Source organism: Rhinolophus hipposideros (genome assembly GCF_964194185.1).
Source record: "Rhinolophus hipposideros genome assembly, chromosome: 14".
Lineage (NCBI taxonomy): Eukaryota > Metazoa > Chordata > Mammalia > Chiroptera > Rhinolophidae > Rhinolophus > Rhinolophus hipposideros.
In genome coordinates, this window is record NC_138060.1 from 36,757,995 (window position 1) to 36,782,328 (window position 24,334).

The window sequence follows — 24,334 nt, forward strand, 5'->3', positions numbered from 1 at the left end:
GCCTTCTGTAGGTAGGGGGTAAAGGGTGGGGGGATTCTTCTGGACTAAAAAACCAAAACAAAAAAACAACTGCAATTCTTTGGAAATTTTCCTGTATAAATGGTTCCTTCAACACATGTTATCATTTACACAAATTTGTTTATTTTTCTTAAACCACAAGGATCATGAGATTTTATTCTTAATATAAACCTTGGGGAAATGACCAAGTAAAATGAATTTGTATATATTTTTTCATGGTTATATGATGGCTGACTTTTCAAGGTTACATTTTCTCCCTTTTTGACATTCTTGAAACATTGTCTGTTTTCATTATTGGGCCTCATCATAGAAATAAGCCCATTTCACACTTGGCCCAACTAAGTTGCCCTGGCATGACGCTCCTATTAACTTTTTATTCCTTGGGTCAATGCCATGGAAAAGTAAAGCAGGAAAGACCCAATTAATACTTAATCCATGTGTACGTAGCATATTCTACCTAAAAGTGCAGAGTTCTAAACAACTCATTTGTTCTAGAGAAGTAGAATTGGAAGGTATTTAATGATTTAGTCCTATGTAGCACAATGTCTCCACAGGCTGTACAAAGGCATGTTCCAAATATTAACTCATCCATTCTGGAGAAATGTAATTGTGACAAAGTAACGCTCCCCCCGCCCCAACCACTGCCAAGAGGTTCACCGCATATCCTTCTTTTGCCGGCACTTGCTTGCTATGTGATAGGGCTGGTTTTTCTAAAACCAATACATTTACCCCAATAACCGGAAACTAGGTGTGCAGAGCCATAAGCAAAATTTTCAAGAAAGGCTGTGTGAAACAGAAAATATGTATCGGTCTCTGTCCATAGTTCCTGACACAGAGCTCCGAAAACCCTTGCAATTTCCTGGGTGATGAGAGTGTTTTTTGTTCTAATGGGGTGACTGAGTGGGTCCCTGAATGGTTCCTGGATGAGGGCAAGTGACCAGAAAGACCAAGCCATCGTTAGGAGCTTGGAATTTTCAGCCCCACTCCCCATTTTCTTGAGAAGGGAGAAGGGCTGAAAACAGAGTTAAGAATAGATCATTTCTATGTGACAAAGCTTCCATAAAATCCCACAAGTATGGGGTTCAGAGACCTTCCAGGTTAGTGAACCCATGAAGGTGCTAGAAGAGTGGTGTGCCTGGAGAGGGCATGAAGCTCTGTGCCCTTATAACTTGCCCCATGCATCTCTTCCATCTGGGTGTTCATCTGCACCCTTTATCATATCCTTTAATAAATCAGGAAATATGTTTTCCTGAGTTCTGTGAGCCACTCTAGCAAATTAATGGAACCCAAGGGGGGAGCTGTCGGAACCTCCCATCTCTAGTGGGTCAGGCAGAAGCATAGGTGATGGGCTTGCGACTGCTGTCTGAAGTGGAGGTGGGGGCTACCTTATGGGACAGAGCCCTCAACCTGTGGGATCTGATGCTATCTCTGGATAGACAGTATCAGAGCTGAGTTGAATTCCTGGACACCCTGAAGATATCTAAGAATTGCTTATTGGTGTGGGGGAAAAAAAAAACCTTCATACATTTGGTGACCAGAAGTGTCAGAAGTGAAGTGTGTGATGTGAACAGTAAAGGAGATAACAGGAATGAAACACAAAATATGAAAGAACTGGGTTTTTCCCTACACAGGAAGAAAAAAATGTGGAATTTTTCCTTTACGTGCTGGTTACACTAAAGAAGAAACTATGTCCCTCTGGCCTTCAGCTCCCCTGGGGAGCCTGCTTGGATTACTTGGGGGCCTGGGGGTAAACGGTTCAGGGTTGAGCACCCTTCAAAGAATTCAGATTTGTTCCGGGTGGAATTACTAGGAAATACAATACAAGTGTATTCCTCTTTCCACAAAACACAGATCATGGTCACCAAACCATCTCATGGGAGTTGAATAGAACTGTTATTTGAATAACAGAACAATTTCCTCCCTTCAATCAAAACTCCATTAAGACCATCTCCTTCATCGATATTTTTCAGAATGCTTCTGTCATCAAGCCTGGTGAGTCACAGTATAAATTAGTTCCTTAGAAGTTTTCACAAACATTATCTCGTTTTATACAAGTAATAGTTTTTAAAAACTATAAAACTAACAGAGAATGGATGTAAGTCAAAGGGGAACTACCTTTGCCCTCTATTGCCTATCTTGGCAGCCCACACATAGCTCAAGGACTCAGGTTATATGAGGCTGGGCCCTTTGCCTCGAGGTGGCACAAATTCTGTGGTATAATTCATGTTCTAACATTTCCCATGGGATCATGTTGAAGCTACACTCCAGCTAAGCTCACCTTCTTGCTTAGCTCCTACCCAGGTCCTGTCCCACATTCCTTGCTCCCCTTCTGAAAACACCTCTTCAGTAAACCACTTCCATAAGAATCCCTGCCTCAACTTCTGCCTCTAGGGAGCCAGACCTAAGACCCACTCTGATACCACTTTTCTTAAATGGATGCCTCATCGCCCTAGTGCTATTTGTTTACAAAAGGGAAAGAACCAAAGTGGACCAAAATTGTCCCTTACTGACTGTTTACTTCAACAGTTCTGTTGAGGACAGTTGCATTGTATATGTAGGTCAAAAGCCACTTGGCTAAACATTTCAATTAAACAAAACGTTGACAATATTCAAATAGCAGTTGACTTAATTCAAGAAATAATGACTAACAATGGATACATGCTGTTTGGACAGTCCCACTAGTGGGTATGCCCAAGCCTACCTTCACGGGGGCTGCATATTCCAAAGACAAGATCATCTCCAATGTGCTGCAGAATGTCAAAATTCTCAACATAAAAAACCATATCCGGCCTCCCGCTGATCTCCTCCAGCTGGGTGACGTTGGCACCAAATACCCCCACAGAGTAGATAATCACTCCTTCTTGCCGAAGTGCCACTGCTGGGTCCTTGACTATGTCTTGAGCTTCACCATCCGTGATGAGGATGAGAAACTTCCTGACATTGGGCCGGGCCCCCTTGGTGGAGCTGAAGTACTGAGACACAAAGGTCAGGGCACTACCAGTCAATGTGGTGTCTCCAATGTACAGCATTTGGTCTATTGCCTCTGAAATCTCGCTTTGGAACATATATTTGTTGAGCTGAAACTCTTCCTTATTGATGTTGCTGAACTGGACTACACCAACTTGCACCCGATCTGCCCCAATCTGAGTTTTGTTCACCAGGTTTTTCATAAATGTTTTCATTTTGATGAAGTTTTCAGGTCCTATACTGCCAGAACTGTCCACCAGAAACATGATGTCAGCTTGCATCTCTTTGCAGGCTGCATGGGAGAAAGTGAGATGTTTACTCAAGTTGGCTTCGTGTAAAACAAAATTAGGAGTGAACAGGAAAATCCAAAACACACATAATTCTACATTGAAGTGAAGTGTGTGCTTGGTAAGAATTGTTAGCAGGCAAATAAAGCATTGGAGGCAATAAAAGTGAGACTGTTCTGTTATTTAGTAATTTCCCTTAATATATAACTCGGTTTCTCACCCTCGGCACTACTGACATTTTGAGCCAGGTGATTTTTGTTGTGGAGGGTAGTCCATGCACTATAGGGTACTGTAGAATGTTTAGCAGTCTGACTTCTTCCTGTTAGAAGCCACTAGCACTCCCTTAGTTATGACAACTGAAAATGTCTCTAGACATTGCCAAGTGTCCCCTGAGGGGACAGAATGCCCCTGTTTGAAAACTACTGATACAGCTCTAAAAGATTTCATACAAGTTTTATTGAAAACAAATTTAAATAAACCTGAAGAACTCCTTAAAATCAGAAACCATTTGATCATATGCAGTGTCTAATCAGGTATCTGTACGAGCAGGGATTTGTGGGAAGAAGCTTATTAATACTTATTAGGGAAAATGCCTCCAAACATTTTTATGCTTTCAGCTATAGAGCAGCAAAATAATGGGCCCTCAGTTTTGTTCTGGAAATAAACACAGCTACACAAGTCAAGAAGTCTCAACTTGGAAGTTTATGTTGTTTCTCTAAACCTGCATTGTCAAATGTTGCAGGAAGGCAATTTGTGAGCTGAAGTACAAAGGTAAAGCCGCCATTTTCCTACCTTCTTCGGTACAGATTTCTTGAACCACTTGGTTTCTTATGTCTTTCAAAGCATCAAAGTCATGTACGTAGTACGCCCTCTTCTCCTCGCCGGCAATTTCTTGCAGCTGGGATTGGTTGGCCTCCTTGACCCCGATGGCATAAACACGGATGAGCTCTTCTCTCAGTCTGGTAGCAGGCTCCAAGATGCTATCCTTGGACATGCCATTTGTCAGGACAATAAGATGACATGGCACTCTGTTTCCTCGCTGCTTCTTTGCTTTTTGCAACAGCCCTAGTGTGAAATTCAGGGCTGCACCTGTGTTTGTACTCCCACCCATCTGCCTGATGTTCTCAATGGCCTTTACCAAATCATGCTTGTTAGTGTATTTACTGATCTCAAATTCCAAGTCCCAGCTGTCAGCGTACTGAACGGCCCCAACCCGCACCTTTTGGGGAGCAATGTTGAACATCCTTACGACCTGTGACAGGAAGGTCTTCATTTCTTGGAAGTCTGTGGCCTGAGGGCTTCCAGAGCCATCAATGAGCAGATAGATGTCTGCTTCTTCAGTGTCCACACAACCTAAAATGGAACAGAGAAGCTGAGTGTAGCATTGGGATAAGTGTGAAGAAGAAATGGGAGCAGATAGGAAGAAGAACAAATATGAGCCTTTTCAGACAGAAAAATGGTAAACAGGTTCTAGGTGTAAAAAAACACACTCTGCTAGCTTAACATAGGGGAATCTTAGCTTCAGTTGGGCCAAATGAATTTCTTCTCACAGTTTTAGACTATTTGCATAACTCTCTGCCATGAATCAGGATAAATCTGGATATAATAAAAATTAGAAAGAAAACTTGAAGAGGCTTTGTACAAGTCATTTCTTTCGTTAGTGAATAACTACTTCACAAAAAGTCAGTTCGTGTGTTGTGACACACAGGTTTTTAACTGAATATTGTGGACATATGTTCTCTTTTTTGAAATCTTGAACAAATTATTTGCTCTTCATCCACTCTGAGTCAATTACTAAAACTAACAGTATTGTCAGTGGCCTTATTTGTGTAGGGCCATGACACTTTCATAGTAAACATGTTATAAATATTTGTTGAACAATATGTACATATATACTTATATGTGTACATACACACATTTATGTAGCATACATGTGCACATATAATATATAAAATACATTACTCTCTCAACTCACAGATACTAGACAAATTAATTATTCTGTCCTCAATCCAAATCATGCTTCCTATTCATTCTCTAAAATGGAATTTGGGGATGAGGAAAGAAAAAAAAGGAGAGAAAATTACAAAAAGAAACAAAGGAAAGAGCAGGTGAACGTGAAAGGCAAAGAAGAGAAAGAAATAAGTGAGGGGAAGAAAAATAGCAAAGGATGGTATTCTGGGGTGTTTATAAATAACAAAGAATCCAATTAAAGCTGTTCAAAATAGGAAAAAAGAGAAATCCCTTTTCCCCATTACAATACCTCAATAGCTTATATCCCCCCCAAGTTACATTTCATGTGATCAAGCTAGAGTAAAAAATTAGGAGTGTATTCTCGCTCTCCACCTTGTACTCCACCAATCCCTTTGGTAAATATAATACCTAAAAGACAAGAAAAAAGAAAAAGAATCTGAATAATTTTTCTCTCAGCAAAAGTCTTTACCAGATTTGAGAGTTTCAGTCTGTTCAGAAAAGACAGAGACTGTGTGCGTTATTTGTTTCCGCAGTTTCTTTAGAAATGTCTGGTTGTGAGCGGCCAGGTGGGAGAAGGTCTCCAGTTTGGAGACATACTGCTCACTGGGGTGTGATGCTATCTTTTCCAGCTGGGTGTCGCTGGCCCCCTCTATGCCCATGGTGAAGATGGTCACGCCCTGGCGCCGGAGGTCAATGGCTGGCTTGGTCACGTTGTCTTCCGATGGTCGGTGGGTCACCAACACCGCAATCTGGGGCACCCCCTGATTCTTCCGACTGCCATTCTGTGCCCTGAAGACTTCCTTCCTGATCTGTTCGATGGCAGCTCCAGTGTAAGCCTCCCCAGCCAGGGGAGAGAGGTTCTGTATATACTGGAGAACCTCTGACTTATTTATGCCCCTGTTCAGTGAATTTATCACCTTTATCTCACTGCTGTAAGCTACTAGGCCAATCCTCATGCAGTTTTCCTTTATGTCAAGAGCAGAAACACTTTCTTCTAGGAATTCTTTAAGATAGTCCAAGTTCTCCTGGCTGCCATTGATGGACACATCCAACAGGAATACAACATCAGCCACAGAAGTGCCTTGGCAAACTGTGAGGGCAAAGAATGAGAAAGCACAATTTGAATGGGAGGTTCAGCATCTCTGCTCAGCATTAGAAGGCATGGAGAACATCTACCAGAGCTTGATTATGCACTTAAAGAAGGAGGTATACAAAATGATTATGAAGCCGAGATCGGAGGGTCCTGGGTTCAACTATTAGATCTTAGCTAAACACCCAGCTTCAATATCCTCATTTGTAAAATGGAGATAATAATATTTATCTCATAGAGTTGCTTTGGGGATTAAATGAGATAATGTGATTAGCATGGAGCCTGGTGCATAACTCATTAAATGAACAGCAGCAACTATTATATATTAAAATCATTTAAGCATCATCACCGTTAAAATCAGCAGTTATAGTCCAAATATACCTAAGGGATGGTAATAGCATAGCAACTACATTTTTCATTATTTTATTTGGGGAAGATGCTAGTAATAGGATTCATATTTTTACAGATTACCACAAGAAAAGCATTCTTTAGCAACAATAGATAATTATATATGTCATGTCATTCAAATTGATGTAACCAGAAATAATGGGAATTTCCTATGTTATTTATTTGGACTTGTATACTTTGAGCAAATTGTTTTTTTACTGGTTCTCTCCTGCTCCTCACTTGAATGATATTCATAAACTCTTGGCCTTTCTTGTTAGTTAAGAGAATAGTACAAGGGGACAGACCAGAACAGGAGGTTGGAGGTGGAACACAACACAGGGGAGTGAATTCAGAACAGAGAATCAGGAAGGGAGGTGGCATGGGGCCCAAATTACATGGATCTGGGAATCGAAACGTGACTTCAAGCTGCATCCTGGCCCTGGGCCAGGCCATGTTACCTCTAAGGATACCTGCAAGTTCCTCCCTTCACAATCGAGCGTTTGGACTACCTGAAGTTGTTTTCAGCTCTAACATTCTGTGGTTACATTATGTGACTTCAGTAGTCAAGGGTTTCTTTCAGAAAAAAAATTACCTTTTTATATGAACCAGTAATAAAACTACATAGCAAATAAAGTCCGGAGAAATAGCTCAGAGAGAGACAAGCTGGTAGCAGGGAGAAGGCATCCATGAATTTTAAGAGGCCTATAAATAACATGCAGGATGGTTAAAACATGGAAAACCAAGGCTTGTGGAGTTCACTAGATTTAAAATGGCTGCACTCATTGGGCCCTTTTGAACACACAGGTATTTAACACCTGAAAATTCAATCCAGCTTTTGAGGAAAGGGATGTTCACAGAGTCTCAATCCTTTCTCCATATTCATTTGTCCAAAGCATTTTATCATCATTTCTATATGAGCCCCTTAAGCCTACCTTGGACAACCATATCATCAGCTGCTCCTTCCTTGTACTGAACCACATCCTTGATGATCTGCGTCATGTTCTGGGAAAACGTGCTGAGGTCTCTGACAGATCGAAGGTGGAAATGAAACTGATTCGTGGCCATGGCCTTCAGGTTCTCCTCAGAAGCTTTCTGCAGCCCCACGGAGATGATTCTCACCCCGTCTTTCCGCAGGGCCTTGGAAGCCTCTTCTACCTCATCCTCGGACTCGGCTGAAGCCAGGACCACCAAAATCGGGGGAAACAATTTCTTGTCTCTCCCGTTGGCGCGTCCTGAGAAATAGGTCCTGTGAGCCTCGTGGAGAGCGTTTCCTATGCGCAGGGAGCCACCCATGAATGAGAAGTTCTTCTTGAGGTGGTTCAACATGGGGTTCCTGCTCTTGAAGGTGTTCAGCTGGAATTCACTATGGAGCTTGTCGCTGTATTGGGCCAGGGCCACGCGGTATTTGTTGGCCTCTATGGGGAGACTGGTGATCATTTTGTTGATAAATGTTTTCACAAAAGGGAAGGACTTCACTCCCAGGTGATCAGAGCTGTCCACCAGAAACACGACATCTGCAAACTCAGGGCCTAAAACCATACACAAAGAAAAACAAAGCATAAACTTTAAAAATTTACTACCATGTTTAATGTCAACCATATGGGGAAAACTTTCATCTTTTATCTATGTTTTTAATACCTGCCCAATGAACTGAAAATAGCCTGAAATTACTCATCCTGTCAAGAAAAAAATAAAAAATTTGTTTCTTGGGCTGATTCTTTTAGACACCCTCTCATTTAAACTGATTACAAAATGAAGCATCTCTTTTGCAAGGGATTAGTTAATTAGAAATAGCGAAATTTAGAGAAGTAAAAAATCCTGGGTTTTTATACACTTAGTGGATAGTTCCCCCTTGTATTTTTTTCTTTCAGAATTTGACCTCAATTTATATCCAGAGGATAAAAAATTTAATTGAGAATTAAACTGCTTCAGATTTGTTTGAATGGAGACATCTGAAAGATAATCTTTCATTGTGATTCCAGTTTAAGCTCTCCAACAAGCCATCTCATTAACTTATAAACACATTGATTTTTTTTTAATTATTATTTTTATTAGTTTCAGGTATACAAAACAATGTAAAGAAGCTGAAGCTGAACAATAATGAATGTCAACTACAACATACTGATTTTTTTAATGCCAAAGTGTCAAATTGATTAAGTTTATAAAATACCCAAATATAAGGACATGGGATTGCCTTCATCTATTTTAAAGTTATTTATAAAAATTTTTGGTGAATCATATGAGGGAGCATTATAATTGGTAAATTTACTCTCACATACATAAAATTTGATAGAAGCCAGTAAACCGTAAGTTAGGAAAAGGATTTTGATCTTAGGTTCTATTAAAAATATAATTTTTATATAGGAATGCAATACTTTGCTGAAATTTGAAGGCTTTATTCAATGTCAGATTCAATGCTGGGTATGCAGAATTACAGTTTTATGTGATAGAGAATCACTGGGTTCAAGCACAAAATGTTGTTTGTTGGTGGTCTGCTGGTTAGGTTTGAAGTCAGAGCTCTCACCACTTTAGTATAAGATCCATTCCTTGTCTGGGGAAGGGAAATGTCTGCGTATGTCTAGATGGTGTGTATTTAAGAAAACACAGTGTAATTGAACAAGTAATGGAACTCCTGACTTTGTTACCAACTAATTCTACCTGCTCTGTCAAGCCATTTAACATATTTGAGCCTCAGTAGACTCACCTTTAAAATGAATAGATTCAATGAGAAAATATCTAAGATCTTGCTTCACTCTGAGATTCTGATTATCTTAATTGATTAATAGATAAATTCTAATGAAATTATAATAACATCAATCTTTTCCTGTCTACAAATGTTAGGAAACCAACTTTGGCACCCTGCATGCTATTCATTCTTTTTATAGCAGTTTGATCAAGGCATAGTGGATAAAATCATTCTTTCTTTTCTTCTAAATAATCTAATTTCAACAAGTTTGATGATCATATAGCCAGCAGCATCCCATGGGAAGATATAAGTGAGGGTGAATCAATATCTTCCTCCAAGAGAAGGCTGGAACCCCTACAAAGACTGTCAGGATGGCTTGACTTGTGACCAAAAGTGACCTTTCTATTCATGGATAAACCTTTGCATCTTGTGTGGAGAAAGGAAATGTAGACAACCAGCCTGTGAGCCAGATTCAGGTTCTGATAAGGCCCATAACTATGTCTGAACCATGGAACAATTGGGGAAAAAGTGTGGCCTTTTTAAAAAAATATCTGGCCCAATGAAACATCAAAGGAAGACGTTTGCAGGACAAAGTCTTAGTTTATTTCTTCAGAAAACTTGCTACCAAGGTCAGAGTTCCTGAGAAAGCTGTAAAACTTAATGTAGGTGGCCCAGAACACGAAGTAACAGTATAAGAACTAATTATTTAAGAGGTGGTAGAGGCAATGTAAGGTAGGCCAGTATTTTGACTTCAAGTCCGCTGGACATACTTGTAGAATGCTGACAGGCAACAGACAGTTATGGTGTTTTCTCTTCAGAATAAAAGCACTTTCTTTACAATAAGCAAACAGTTTAAATTGGAGCAAAATCTGAATTCTTAACCAAGATAATGTTTTGGCACAAATTAGGAAGAGATATTCCAAATTTTCCAAGCCTGAACCTAATATTAAGAGACATAAATTTATGTAACCTCCCAGAAGACCTAAAAGGGGTTGAAACTGAGGACAAAATAACAGCTTTAATATCTTTCTATTATTATCAAGGAATAAAGTCCAGAAAAAAAATGATCTCCCAAGGAACAGAGGGTGACAAGAAAAAGAAATTGAGTTACCACCCTACCCTTACCAATATCAAAACCAAAACAAAATGAAATAAAACTCAACTTTTAAGTAGGTCAAAATCATGTATTATCTATTTTCCAAAATGAAAATTAAAGAATTCTTTCCCTTATTTTTCCTTACCAGAATCTTGGTTCACAGAAACATGGGAGCAAATTATTACGAGGAACAAAATCAGCAGCATTTTCCTATTATGACCTGAAAAAGACTCCAACTTGAAATCTGAAGAGAGAAAACAAAAAAACATCTAAAATTGTCACGGATATTATTTGAGAAACAATGCTCACACACATAAGAGTAGACAAAATTATGTAATAAATTGGGTGCAACAAAGGACAAGGAATTTTTGAGGTTCCCTGAACTTCTGATATGTGAAATGTCTTAGAGAAAAGTGAACCATCAACATTTAGAGAATCATAAGTTTCTCCTCATCCCCAGGCCCTATGGAAACACAAGATTTTAGATTGTCAGTAGAGGTAGCCAGAAGCATTCTAGCCCCAACAATATTATGTGTTCCTATTAGTCATTTTTCCTATACCCAAGTGTCACCCTCCGTCTACTCATTGCCAAAACAATTCAGAGCTTGTTTTTGGGACACAATCTAAGCCCTGATTTCGTGATTTCTCCATCATGAACACATAGGTATATTTCATATTTGAGCAGTATTTCTAGATGTGGTTAATTAAAAATAATTATTCCCTTTCCTACATAATTAGAAAGGTAACCATTTCCCTTCATTCTTAAATTTGAGAGAAGACAAAAACTAAGTAGTGATCCTTCATATTCCATACGATGTCTTGCTTCTCAGAATGACGCAATTAGTACTACTTTGCTTCTAACTATCTAGAAAAGCAGGAGGTAAGGGTTTTCCAATTCTAAGGCATTTCAACAACCTTGAATCATTCATTTCATAGAATGAAACAATAAAGATATAGAAACTAAATATTTTAATTAAGCAGATTAGTTTCATTCAGTCACCCATTCATCCATTGAATGAAGAAATGAATTGATCCATATTAATAAACTAGTGTCTGTTTCTTACTTAACTTTTATTCAAACCTGTATTTGCAATATTTGGTTTTCTCACTCTTTGTCAGGCAGGCTCCTAGTGCTTCATATTTCACCCCTTCAAAAAAGGGACCTGTGCCATGAGAAATTCCACCTGTTTCCTAACCTACTTCATTGTCCCTCTGACATTCTGGAATTTGGGACTCTGTTTTATTCCTTCATAAGAAGACTAGATGAGATAAACTTTTCAGGTGGTAAGTCAATTTATCAACCCTATTCTAGAGGTAATCAGTAAGCTGGAAGGGGCTCTTACGAGGTTGTTTTTTTTTGTTCTCTAGTCTAACCCTTTCATTTTGGAGGAACTTTGGTCCCAAAGTGGATTGCCCAAAGTAAAAACCATATCATACCATATGTACATTTTTTTAACTAATGTGTATAACAATAATAAATTCTACCTTTGTTGAGTCTTTCTTATGTGCCATGCCCTGTGCTAACAGCTTTATATTTGTTCTCCTGTTTGATATTGATAACAAACCTAGTAGCAGATGATATTATTGTTCCAATTTTATAGATAAGGAAGTAGAGATTCATCAAGTGGACATAACTGACTTAAGGCCACATTAATAAAATGGGACACAGTTGAAACTAGAGCCCACATCTGTCTGACTCTAAAATCTGTCCTTTCAAACTCAGTTACCCTGCATCCTAAACTCAATGTTATGAATACAGAAAGTGTCTGAGTTTCTTTATTCTATGTCTTTTTTCCTAAGTATCAGGAAATATTGGCAGTTGTTTTCATGCCTTCTTATTTTTGCCTTTCAAAACTTCTTTTGTGTTTATATCATGAGCTTTATAAATAAGTGCTATCTTTAGGAGTTATAAGAGAAAAGAGAAGATGCTTCAGGAAGAGTCCACAGGATAAATGTCTAAAATTGGAAGAAAAGAATGAATGTTAAAATCTGGATAGAAAAGTAAGGATTACATAAGGCCACAGTAGTCCCAAAGCAGCATGGAACATCTGGAAATTTCCCCAAGCAGATGGTCAATACCATTGGTGAATTAAAAGTTGAGTTATTTGGAATGGCATCTACTGAAACAATTTTCTTGTAGTCTTTAAGTAGAACCCCAAATATGGTGTGCTGTAAGGCTATACAACATTGTGGAAGTCCAGTAAAAGTTCTCTTGAAGTGCTTATGTGCCCTGCTTTCAGTGTGTGATAGGACCCGTGGTGGGACTAAATTGTCAAGCTCATGCTTGGGAGGCTTGGGTTCATTTTTAACACATCAAAACATGGATGAGTTGCCTATAATCTGCAGGAGGTATGACAATTTCGCAAACTCATCCTAGAAAGAAATGCTACATACCTTATTGCTGAATATCATACAGTCACCTTCCAAGTACTCCCCTTGGGAAGTTAGGCACTGATACTAGGCCTGACGTCCACACTTCAAAGCAATTTTGGAACTCTTTTTCTGGAATGACCATCAGAGCTGTCGTCGTATTACCCTTGATGTCCTGAATGTCATCAAAATGTCTTCCTTTCAATATTTACTTTATCTTTGGTAAAGAAAGAAGACATTGGGGGCCAGAACAGGTGAGTAGGGAGGGTGTTCCAATACAGTTATTTGTTTACTGGCTAAAAACTCCCCCACAGACAGTGCCGTGTGAGCTGGTGCATTGTCGTGATGCAAGAGCCGTGAATGGTTGGTGAAAAGTTCAGGTCATTTAACTTTTTCACACAGCCTTTTCAGCACTTCCAAACAGTAAACTTGGTAGACTGTTTGTTCAGTTGGTACAAATTCATAATGAATAATCCTTCTGATATCAAAAAAACGTTAGCAACATTGTTGCAACAAATCCGCTAACTTCAATGTCAGACCTCACATGTTGTTCTACCACCAGAACTGACCAGAATTTATATAATTAAAAATTTAAACTGTGAATATTTAAAAAAAAATAACTTTAAAATACCCAAAGATGTGAGGGGAGAACGAAGGAGAGATTTACTTAAAGTAATAATGTAAAATTTAAATTCATGGTACAGTCCATCTTAACATAACAACGATGAGACTGCTTCTCATTATAGAAACAGTCTCATAGGTACACGTCTCTTTAATCTGAATTTTGTTGTACTCTATTCATTCTGAATCAAGTAAGCTGAGTCTAATACACATATTTTGGAAGTTATATGCTATAAAAAGCCTTTTTAAAATCTGGATATCTGTAAAAGATTCTGTTGAGAAGGTAGGATGTTTCTAATTTAAACTACAGCTGCAAAAGCAACACAGCCATCCAACCGTTGGCTTCAAACCAGAATATTTAGAACTTGTGCAACACTTCTCTTGAGGCTATCAAGCACCAGGGTTTCAGGGAGACCTCTGCTCCCTACAAGCCAATTCATAATCTAGGACATGTCTCTCCTAAAAATCCAACCAAACAAAAAAATTTAAGAGCCCAGAAGGAATACAAAGAAACTTCAGTAGAATTAAATGTCATTTCTTTCATTTAAAATAAGCACATGATACATCATTTCTAAGTACTAATTTTATTTTTCTTAAGAAACAATGTTGTCAGCTGTTGCACTATTAGAAATAACATTGGGTCTGTGCCATGGAGTTCAACATAAATGGTTACTTGCTTATTTAACCCCTAATCTCTTCACTATTTCCCTTTCTCGAGCCATTTCTACTCAGAAGTCAAAAGGTAGAAAGAAAAATATTCAAGATTACACTTAAGTTCATGTTGAAATGCTGCAGGACAAATCTTTGGAACACAATAGGAACAAACATTGACTCGAGGATCGTAAGCAAGTAAATCGCAGTTTTATTGTTAAAGTCACACTTCCCCTAATTGCATTTTCTTGAGTCACAAAAAGAGGCTGCATAAGTTGATCATATTTGAACAAGTTCATTCAGGTGAACTTGCCACTTTGTAAAATGAACACTCTTTGTTATGAGGAGTGTTTGGCTCAATGGAAAGAGCACAGGCTATAAAGTCTCATGACCTGGCTTTTAGAAGTTGTTATTGATGGGAAAAAAATGAATAAGTCAATGTAGCATAATGACATAAGGGCATGTCACACATCAATCAATTGAATTGACTATAGCTAGGTACAAAAATGTGATGACCTAGCAATACAATGAGTGAAAATGTAAGTTCCAAAAAACTACATGCAGTATGATATCCCTTTAAAGGAATATAAATGTAATGAAACTATATTTTCAAAAGCAAAAGGATGACTTCTGGTCCAGCATGTAAAAAGCTTAGAAGTTGCCATTCCCTCCCAACAACAAGTAAAAAGATGAGCAAACTGAAAAATCAATAATTCTTCTTAGATCTGTATGAGAACTGAAGTTACAGGGCAAATTGCTGCCCTCCAAATTTGAGCGACTGTCAGACAAATACAGAGAATCACAACTTAACCAAAGCAGAAAGTGATGAGTTGAAAACTCCCCGGGAACCAGTACTGGGGTAGGAAAAACTGAAACGTAATTGACAAATTGCTGGAGGCTCACTGTAGACAAGTCTGAGACATATAACCTACGGGAGGACCCAGTTATCAGGGCCCCCATACTTTTGTGTGTTTTACTTTGGAGTTCTACTAGGTTTTCACAGTGAATATCTGAGGAAAATATTCACAGGGATAAGGGAAAAGGAACCATTTTGAAATACACCAGAGCATTCTATTGTTCTTAACAAGGTCTGCCATTATGAGAAACTATTTCACCAAAGCCTAATCCACTGGGGTTTTATTATAGTCTAACTAACCTGAGGGAAAGGAAATATGCAACTCCAGTCCACACTAGCCTTTCACATGAGAGTAAAAAATACCCAGCCCTCTCTAGCCCTGCTATCTCCTTTGAGAATGAGGGCGCTAAGAAGCACTTTCAAAGTTCACAGTCTAGAGGCACAGGCTCACTTGAAGACTGAGACATAATCACAGAGAACACTTTCCTTCCCCATACCTTACCACCACACTATAGCATCTTATTTACAGCACTTTCTTTTACCCAGTACATCATCTCTGGCTGTTAAGAAAAGTTACAAGACATACTAGAAAACAAAAACAAAACAACCAGACTTTGAAGAGACAGAGCAAGCAGAACTAGTCTTAGATATGGCAGGGATGCTGCGACCTGCACGGACAGTCAGGCTAGGCATGAGGAGGAAGGGTGGGAGATTAAGAAAAACACAGAGACAGGAAAGTTGGATCAGGAGGTCCACTGTCTATAGATGGCAGAGCAGTGGCGCAGATTTTATTTCTCACACAGTTATTATACTGTTTTAGAACAATTGTCTATTCAAGCAAGTATTAGTAGAACTTTCAGTTCTGAGTAATTGCAAGCTTGTATGCCTGTGGCTATATATGTGTTATCTTTTTCTTTCTGGGGAAAGATGCTGAGGCGAGGCCTCCCTGGATGACCTCGCAGGCTGCAAGGACCTTGTCAACTTACATCTTGTTCTCCACATCTCCCCCTTCTCTTTTTGTTTCAAGCTACAGTTTGTGATTTTTATAAATCATACCAGAAAACTGAATTAAACTAACCACCCTTGCCTGCTGAAAGTGTCATGATGTAAGTAATTGTTGTATGCACCTCCCCAGGGGACAAAACTTTTATGCTGAAACTTACTGATAGAAGGAGAACTGATGTTATCACATCAATGAATTACTTCCCAAGCAGGTTAGGGAAAGAATATAGCCACAGAGGCAGAAGCTCTCCTCAGCCGGGGGGAGGGAGGAATCTATGCCCACCTCTATTAACCCCATGAGTATTTAGATGACCCTATGCGACTATGCCTGTCTTGGGTTGTTCCTTCCTTGAGAAATCTTACCCGTCATTGACTAACCAGCCATCTTTTGGGGCCAAACAGGGAGCTATAAGGTGTAAGCACAAAGGTGAAGTAAAGTCCCCAAAAGGATCAGTCTTACAGACTCTTATTTTTATTAGGAGAGCTAGGCACGAGACTTTCTGTACTGAGTATTGGTAAGGTTTTATGCCCTGTGGCTGTATTTGTGTTATCTGGTTCTTACTGGGGGAAGATGCTGAGGCGAGGCCTCCCTGGATGACCTCGCAGGCTGCAAGGACCTTATCAGCTACATCCTGCTCTCCACTAGGGATGTTGGAATTATAAGACCACGAATTTAAAACAACTGTGAATAATATGCTAAAAGCCTTAATGGATAAAGTTGACAGTATGCAAGAACAGATGGGCAATGTGTGGAGAGATGGAAATTCTAAGAAAGAACCAGAAAAAATGCTAACGATAAAAATTGTAATAATAATGAAGAATGTCTTTGATGGGCTTATTAGTAGACAGGACATAGCTGAAGAAAGTCTCCGAGCTTTTCAATAGAAAACTCCAATGCTGAAAAGAAAATGGAAAAACTGAACCCCCTCCCCAAACCCAGGATATCTATAATCTGTGGGACAATTACAAAAAGTGTAACCTAATGTGAAATGGGAATGCCTGATGGAAAAGCGAAAAAGGAGAGATATTTGAAATAATAATGTCTGAGAATTTCCCCCAAATTAATGTCAGACACCAAACCACAGATTCAGGAAGCTCAAAAAACACCAAGCAGGATAAAAATATGTATATATATCTAAACCTAGGCATATCATTTTCAAACTTCAGAAACTCAAAGAAATAAATCCCAAAACAAGCCAGAAGAAAAAACAGCTTATTTATAGAGGAGCAAAGGTAAGAATTAGTTCAACTTCTCAGAAACCATGCAAGCAAGAAGAGAGTGGAGTGAACTATTTAAAGAATTGAGGGGAAAAAATCCACCAACCTAGAATGCTTTACCTTATGAAATAATACACAATGAAATATACAGATGATGTATTATAGAAATGTATATTTGAAACCTATAGAATTTTACTAACCAATGTCATCCCAATAAATTCAATAAAATTTTTTTTAAAAAATGAAGAAATAAAGAAGATTGAGAAACAAAAACTGAGGGAAGCTGGTGGCAAAGTCTTGCCTTGCAAAAAATGTTAAGTTTTTCAGAGAGAAGAAAAATAACACAGGATAGAAACTCATTCATATAGAAAGGAAGAGCATTGGAGAAGGAAGAAGTAAAGGTAAAGTAAAAACTTTTATTGTTATTATTCTTAATTGATCTAACAGATAATAGTTTGTTCAAAGTAACAGCAACAGTATATTCAATTATGTATTTTATATCTGTGTATATATACACACACACACATATATACACTATACATATGTACTTATGTATGCTTCTGTATATGTGAAATGAATGACAGTAATGTTACAATGGGAAGAATTAGGATTATTTTATAATAAGGTACACTACTCTGCAGTGGTATAGTGCTATTTGAAAGTGGACTTCGATTAGTTGCAAATGTATATCACAAATTCTAATGTAAACACTAATAATAAAAATATAACTGATATGCTAAGAAAGGAGAGAAAATCCAATTATGTAAACTGCTCAATTAAAACAGTGAAAGTCATAAAAAGAATGGAAGAAAAAATAGGACATCAATGGTTTTAATGAACTAATTAAAAGACAGATTGTCAGAATAGATAAAAAAAAAAAACAAGACCTAACACTATGTTGTCTACAAGAAACCCACTTACATATAGACACACATAGAGTAAAAGTGAATTGATTGAGAAAAATATACCATGTTAACACCAATCAAAAGAAAGTGGAGTAACTATATTAATTTCAGGCAGAGCAGACTTCAGAGCAAGGAAAGTTATCAGGAATAAAGGGGGGCATTACATAATGATAAAGGGGTCAATTCTCTCAGGAAACGTAAACATCCTTAACATGTATGTATCTATCAACAGAGTTTCAGAATATGAGAGAATAACTGATAGAAATGAAAGAGAAATTATAGTTGCAGAATTCAACATCCCTCTATCAAAAATGAACAAATCCAACAGGCAGAAAACCAGTAAGGGCATCATTGAACTCAGCACCACTATCAATCAATTGAATATAATGGACATCTATAGACTACTTCACTGAACAACAGCAGAACACACATTCTTCTCAATCTCACATGGATCATTCACCAAGGTAGGCCACATGCTTGGCTATAAAACACATAGAATCAAACTAGAAACCAATAATGGAAAAATACATGTAATGTCCCCAAACTATTAGAGACTGAACAAGACACTACTAAATAACACATGGTCAAAAAAGAAATCTCGAGAAATTTAAAAATATTTAGAACTAAATGAAAATGAACACACAACTTATCAAACTTTGTGGGATGCAGAGAAAGAGCTTAAAGGAAAATTTGTAGCATTGAATGCACGTATCAGAAAAGAAAACATATCTAAAATCAATAATCTAAGCTTTTTATGTAATTAGAAAAAGAGTAAATTAAATCCAAAATAAGCAGAAGAAATAATAAAAAGACCAGAAATCAATGAAATTAAAAACAGGAAATCAACACAGAAAATCAACACCACCAAAAACTGGTTCTTTGAGATCAATAAAATTGATAATCCTCTATCCAGGCTAATTAGAAAAAAAAAGAGAGAATACAAATTAGTAATATCAAAAATGAAAGAGGGGACATCACTACTGATCCCAGGGACATTAAAAAGATAGTCAAGGAGGACTATGAAAAACACTATATATATACCCTCATGAACACAGATGCAAAAATCCTCAACAAGATATTAGTAAATCCAATCCAACAATGCATAAAAAGAATTATTTTTTAATTCTTAACCAAACCAAATGGTTCTTAACCATAACCAAATGAGAATTATTCCAGGTATGCAAGACTGGTTCAACATTGGAATATCAATTAATATAATCTATCAGGCCAAAGAAGAAAAATTATGTGATTATATCAATAGATACAGAAAAAAAAAACATTTGACAAAATTTAACACTCATTCATGAAAAAACCCTGAGTAAACTAGGAATAGAGGGGAACTCCCTACAAAAAACCTACAGCTAACATCATACCTAATAATAGGAAATTCAAAGCTTTCCCACTAAGATCAGGAACAAGGCAAGGATGTCCCCTCTCATCACTGGCTTTCAACATCATACTGGAGACCCCAACTAATGCAAAAAGTATGTGGTATCAATGCAATTCTTATCAAAATCCAAATGGCATTTTTTTCAAAGAAACAGAACAAACAATTCTAAAATTTGTTTGAAACCACAAGAGACCCGAATAGCCAAAGCAATCTTGGGAAAAAAAGAATAAAGCTGGAGGAATCATGTTCCCTGATTTCAAACTATTATAAAGCTATAATAATTGAAATAGTATGGTATTGGCATAAAAACAGACACAGATCAGTGGAACAGAGCCCAGAAATAAACCCACGCATACAGGGTCAATTGATTTACAACAAAGGAGCCAAGAGTATACAGTGGGAATAGGACAGTCTCTTTAATAAATGGTCTTGGGAAAACTGGATGGCCACTTGCCAAACAATGAAACATGATCACTATCTTAAACCATAAACAAAATTAACTCAAAGTGGATTAAAGACTTGAACATAAGACCTGAAACCATAAAACTCCTAAAAGTAAACAATTGGCAGTAAGCTCCTTAACATAGGTCTTGGCAATGATTTTTTAATCTGACACCAAAAGCAAAAGAAACAAAAGCAAAAATAAACAAGTGGGACTACATTAAACTAAAAAGCTTCTGCACAGCAAAGGAAATCATCAACAAAATAAAAAGGCAACCTCCTGAATGGGAGACAATGTTTACAAATCACATACCTGATAAAGGATTAATATGCAAAATATATAAAGAACTCATACAACTCAACAAACAATAATAATAATAGTAATCCAATTAACAAATGGGCAAGGATCTGAATAGACATTTTCCCAAAGACAGATTGTCAATAGGTACTTGAAAAGATGCTCTACATCATTAATCATCAGGGAAATGCAAATCAAAACCATATTATCACCCCATAACTGTTAGAATGGCTATTAATATTATCAAAAGAAATAACAAATTGTTGGTGAGAATGTGGAGAAAAGGAAACCCTCATACACTTCTGGTGGGAATGTAAATTGGTGCAGCCACTATGGAAAAAAGTATGAAGGTTCCTAAAAAATTAAAAATAGAATTATCACATGACCCAGCAATTCTATTTGTGGGTATTTATCCAAAGAAAACAAAAACGCTAACTTGAAAAGATATATTTACCCTTATGTTTATTATAGCATTATTTACAATAGCCAAGATATCGAAACAACCTAAGAGTAAATGGGTGAATGGATAAAAAAAAATAGTGATGTATATGTACAATGGAATATTATTTGGCTATAAAAAGGAGGAAATCCTACCATTTTCAACCTCTTAGATGGAATTGAAGACATGCTAAATGAAGTCAGACAGAAAGACAAAAAACATATCTCTCTTGCATGTGGAATCTAAAAAAACAAACAAAAATAAACAGAGAAATTCAAATTCATAGATACAAAAAACGGATTGATGATTGCCAGAGGCAGGGGATGGGTGTTGGAAAAAATGAGTATCATCTTTAAAATTATTGTTTTAACTCAAAAAGACAAGAAAAAGAAATTAAAAGTATAAATGTTGGGAAGAAATCAACTGTCTGTTTACAGATGACATGATTATCTATGCAGAAAACTTGAAAGAATTTTTTTTAAAAAAAGCTCCTGAAACTAATAAGTGATTATAACAGGGTTGCAAGATACAAGGTTAATATCAGGAAAGAAGAAAGTCAATCACTTTCCTACATACTAGCAATGAAAAATGGAATTTGAAATTAAAAACAATACCCTTTACATTAGCACCCCACCCCCAATTAAATACTTAGTTATAAATCTAGCAATATATGTACAAGATCTGTATGAGGAAAACTAAAAAACTGATGAAAGAGATCAAAGAACTAAATAAGTGGAGAGATATTCCATGTTCATAGGTAGGAAAACTCAATATTGTCAAGATATCAGTATTTCCTAACTTCATCTATAGATTCAATACAATCTCAATGAAAATCCCAGCAAGTTATTTTGTGGATACTGACAAACTGATTCTAAAGTTTACATGGAGAAGCAAAAGACCCAGAATAGCCAACACAATAGAAGAATAAAGTTGGATGACTATCCAACTTCAATACCTACTATAAAGCTACAATTAAATAATGTAGTATCGGAGAAAGAATAGACAGATCAAGGGAAAAGAATAGAAAGCTCAGAAGTAGACCACCAGAAGTATAGTCAACCAATCTTTAGCAAAGGAGCAAAAGCAGTACAATGGGGAAAAGATAAACTTTTTAACAAATGGTGCTGGAACAACTTCACATGCAAAAGAAAAAAATCACATGCAAAAGAAAAAATTATAAACACAGACTGTGTTTTACATGCAAAAGACATTTCACATGTGTTATTCACATGCAAAAGAAAAAAATCTACACACAGACCTTACACCCTTAAAAGTAACTCAAACTGAGTCAAACTTAAAAATGCAAAACTATGAAACACTAGAAGACAACAGAGAATAAATCTAGATGACTTTGGGTTTGGCTCTGACTTTTTAGATGCAACACCAAATGCATGATTCATGAAAGAAATCATGGATAAGCTGGACTTCATTAAAATTAAAAACTTCTGATATGAAGACAATAAGAGAATGAGAAGACAAGCCAACAACTGGTAAAAAATGTGTGCAAAAGACACACCAGATAAAAAGAGTGTTATCCAAAGTATACAAGGAACTCTTAAAACTCAACAATAACAAACAATTCAGTTTAAAAATGGGCCAGAGACCTTAACAACACTTCAAAGAAAGTTTACATAGATAAATAAGCATATAAAAAGATGCTCCATGTGACATATCACCAGGGAATTGCAAATGAAAACAACCAGATAACGCTCTACATCTACTTGAATGGCCAAAATCCCCAATGCTGACAACACTAAATGTTAGCAAGGATGTGGAGCATCAGGAACTCTCAGAAATTGTTAGTGGGAGTGCAAAATGGCACAGCCACTTTGGAAGACAGTGTGGCAATTTCTGACAAAACTACACATACCCTTACCAAACAATCCAGCAATCCTTGGTACTTGCCCACAAGAGTTAAAAACGTATGTCCATACAAACACCTCCGAAATGTTTATAGCAGATTTTTTCATAATTTTCAAAACCTGGAAGCAACCAAGATATCCTACAGCTGGTGAATGGATAAATAAACTGTGGGACATCCAGACAATAGAATGTTATGCAGCAATAAAAAGAAATGAGCTATCAAGCCATGAAAAGACAGAGAACACTGAGATTCATATTGCTAAGTAAATTAAGTCAACCAGGCAGGTAATTTAATCCCTTTGAACCTGTTTCTCATCTATAAAATGGTTAGTAACCACACCCTCTTCAAGGAATTGTTGTGGGAGTTAAATGAACTGATATATGGAAAGGAGGTGGCACAGCATCTGCTTTGCAGTGGATAGTAAATAAATGTTATTTTTATTCTTGTTATTGCCATATTTACAATGGTACAGCTTGTGAGTACAGCAATCTAGAAAAAGCACTAATAAATACCCTAGAAAGGAACTCCCTGTCCTAAAGACTTTCCCCCACATGTTTTCCAACCTTAACATTCGTGTAGGCTTATATACCATTTGCTTAGGTGTAATATTTTGCATCTTTCCAAGTCCTTTCAAAGCCATTATCTCCCTGAATCCTGATAGCATCCCCTGTGAGGTAGGCAGGAAGTATTATTCCATTTTACAAAGGAAACATCTGAGGCTTAGCAAGGGTGAGCATTTCTCCAGGTCACAGCCAGCCCTAGTATTCGGAGTCCAGTGCTTTTTCAGTTACATCATATTGCTTTCCTTGAGGCAAAGCCTTGCATGCTATCCAGTTCTCTGAAGATAATGGAATTTTATCCAATGTGTTAGAATGTAACAGATAATGTATATTTGTAATTATTGTTTTACTGGAAATTATTTTAAATTGTCTTCTTTTTCAATGAATGAATATCAACTGCTCTGAATTTCGTTTACAGCTGATCCCCTTAAGTCTGAATAGAGGCTCTTCATCTTCAAGATGTTTTTCTCTATTTGGCTAAAGCTATGAAAGGACAGCCATACTGATACAGTTCACAAAAGCCAACAATGACATCAGCTAGTCTGAGATCTGTCCAGCAATACCCAGAAGGACCAGAGAGGTAATAAAATATGTGGGGTCACTGATAAAATATTTATTCATTGCAGCTAAATCAAAAGCATACACGGCTTAGGATGGCAGGAAATAGGAATTAGACCTAACTGGTCTTCTTCAATATCCTGGCAGGAAAGACCAAAGTAGACGTTCAACAAATATCTACTAATTGTTGACCTAAGTTTCATGCTTGGAAAAGCAAGAGGTTAACTAAAGAAATTCAGACAGAGAGCAGCATTCTAAAGTTGATATGGATTTTTCTGTCAGCTTTGAAAAATATTAGGTACATTTGAAAAATACTGACTTTGCATTGAGTAAACAAAGTAGAGAGTTACTCTTAAGATCGCTGGTTTGACTGACTATAGTTGGGGCCAGATTTCCCAAAATGAATAATAAGAACAGCTAATACTTATAATTTCATTAACCAATGTCACCCCAACAAATTTAATAAAAGTAAAATAAAATATACTACATTCATGCATTTAAACTATATTCCATTCAGTTGAATATTTTATAGCATTAGAAATAAGTTAAATATATCCACATAAAATGTGATTGATTCTCACAAATATAATGCTGAAAACAATAAGCTATAGTACAAGTAGATGTATAACTATGTTGTTTGAGAATGCAAAAATTAGTAG

The 24,334-nt window shown here is 37.1% G+C and overlaps 1 protein-coding gene across 1 annotated transcript in view; it reads right to left on the minus strand.

Annotated features, from left to right (window-relative positions):
* COL6A6 (collagen type VI alpha 6 chain) overlaps nucleotides 1-10,726 on the minus strand; it is an 87,190-nt gene extending 76,464 nt beyond the window's left edge. Inside the window, exons 1-5 of the mRNA XM_081071585.1 lie at nucleotides 10,648-10,726; nucleotides 7,653-8,249; nucleotides 5,713-6,333; nucleotides 4,065-4,625; nucleotides 2,720-3,277 (exon numbers count right to left, since the gene is read on the minus strand). Coding sequence (XP_080927711.1) covers nucleotides 2,720-3,277; nucleotides 4,065-4,625; nucleotides 5,713-6,333; nucleotides 7,653-8,249; nucleotides 10,648-10,708 — 2,398 coding nt within the window. The 5' untranslated portion in view covers nucleotides 10,709-10,726. The remainder of the gene's footprint in view (nucleotides 1-2,719; nucleotides 3,278-4,064; nucleotides 4,626-5,712; nucleotides 6,334-7,652; nucleotides 8,250-10,647) is intronic.
* Nucleotides 10,727-24,334: the final 13,608 nt, after the last annotated feature.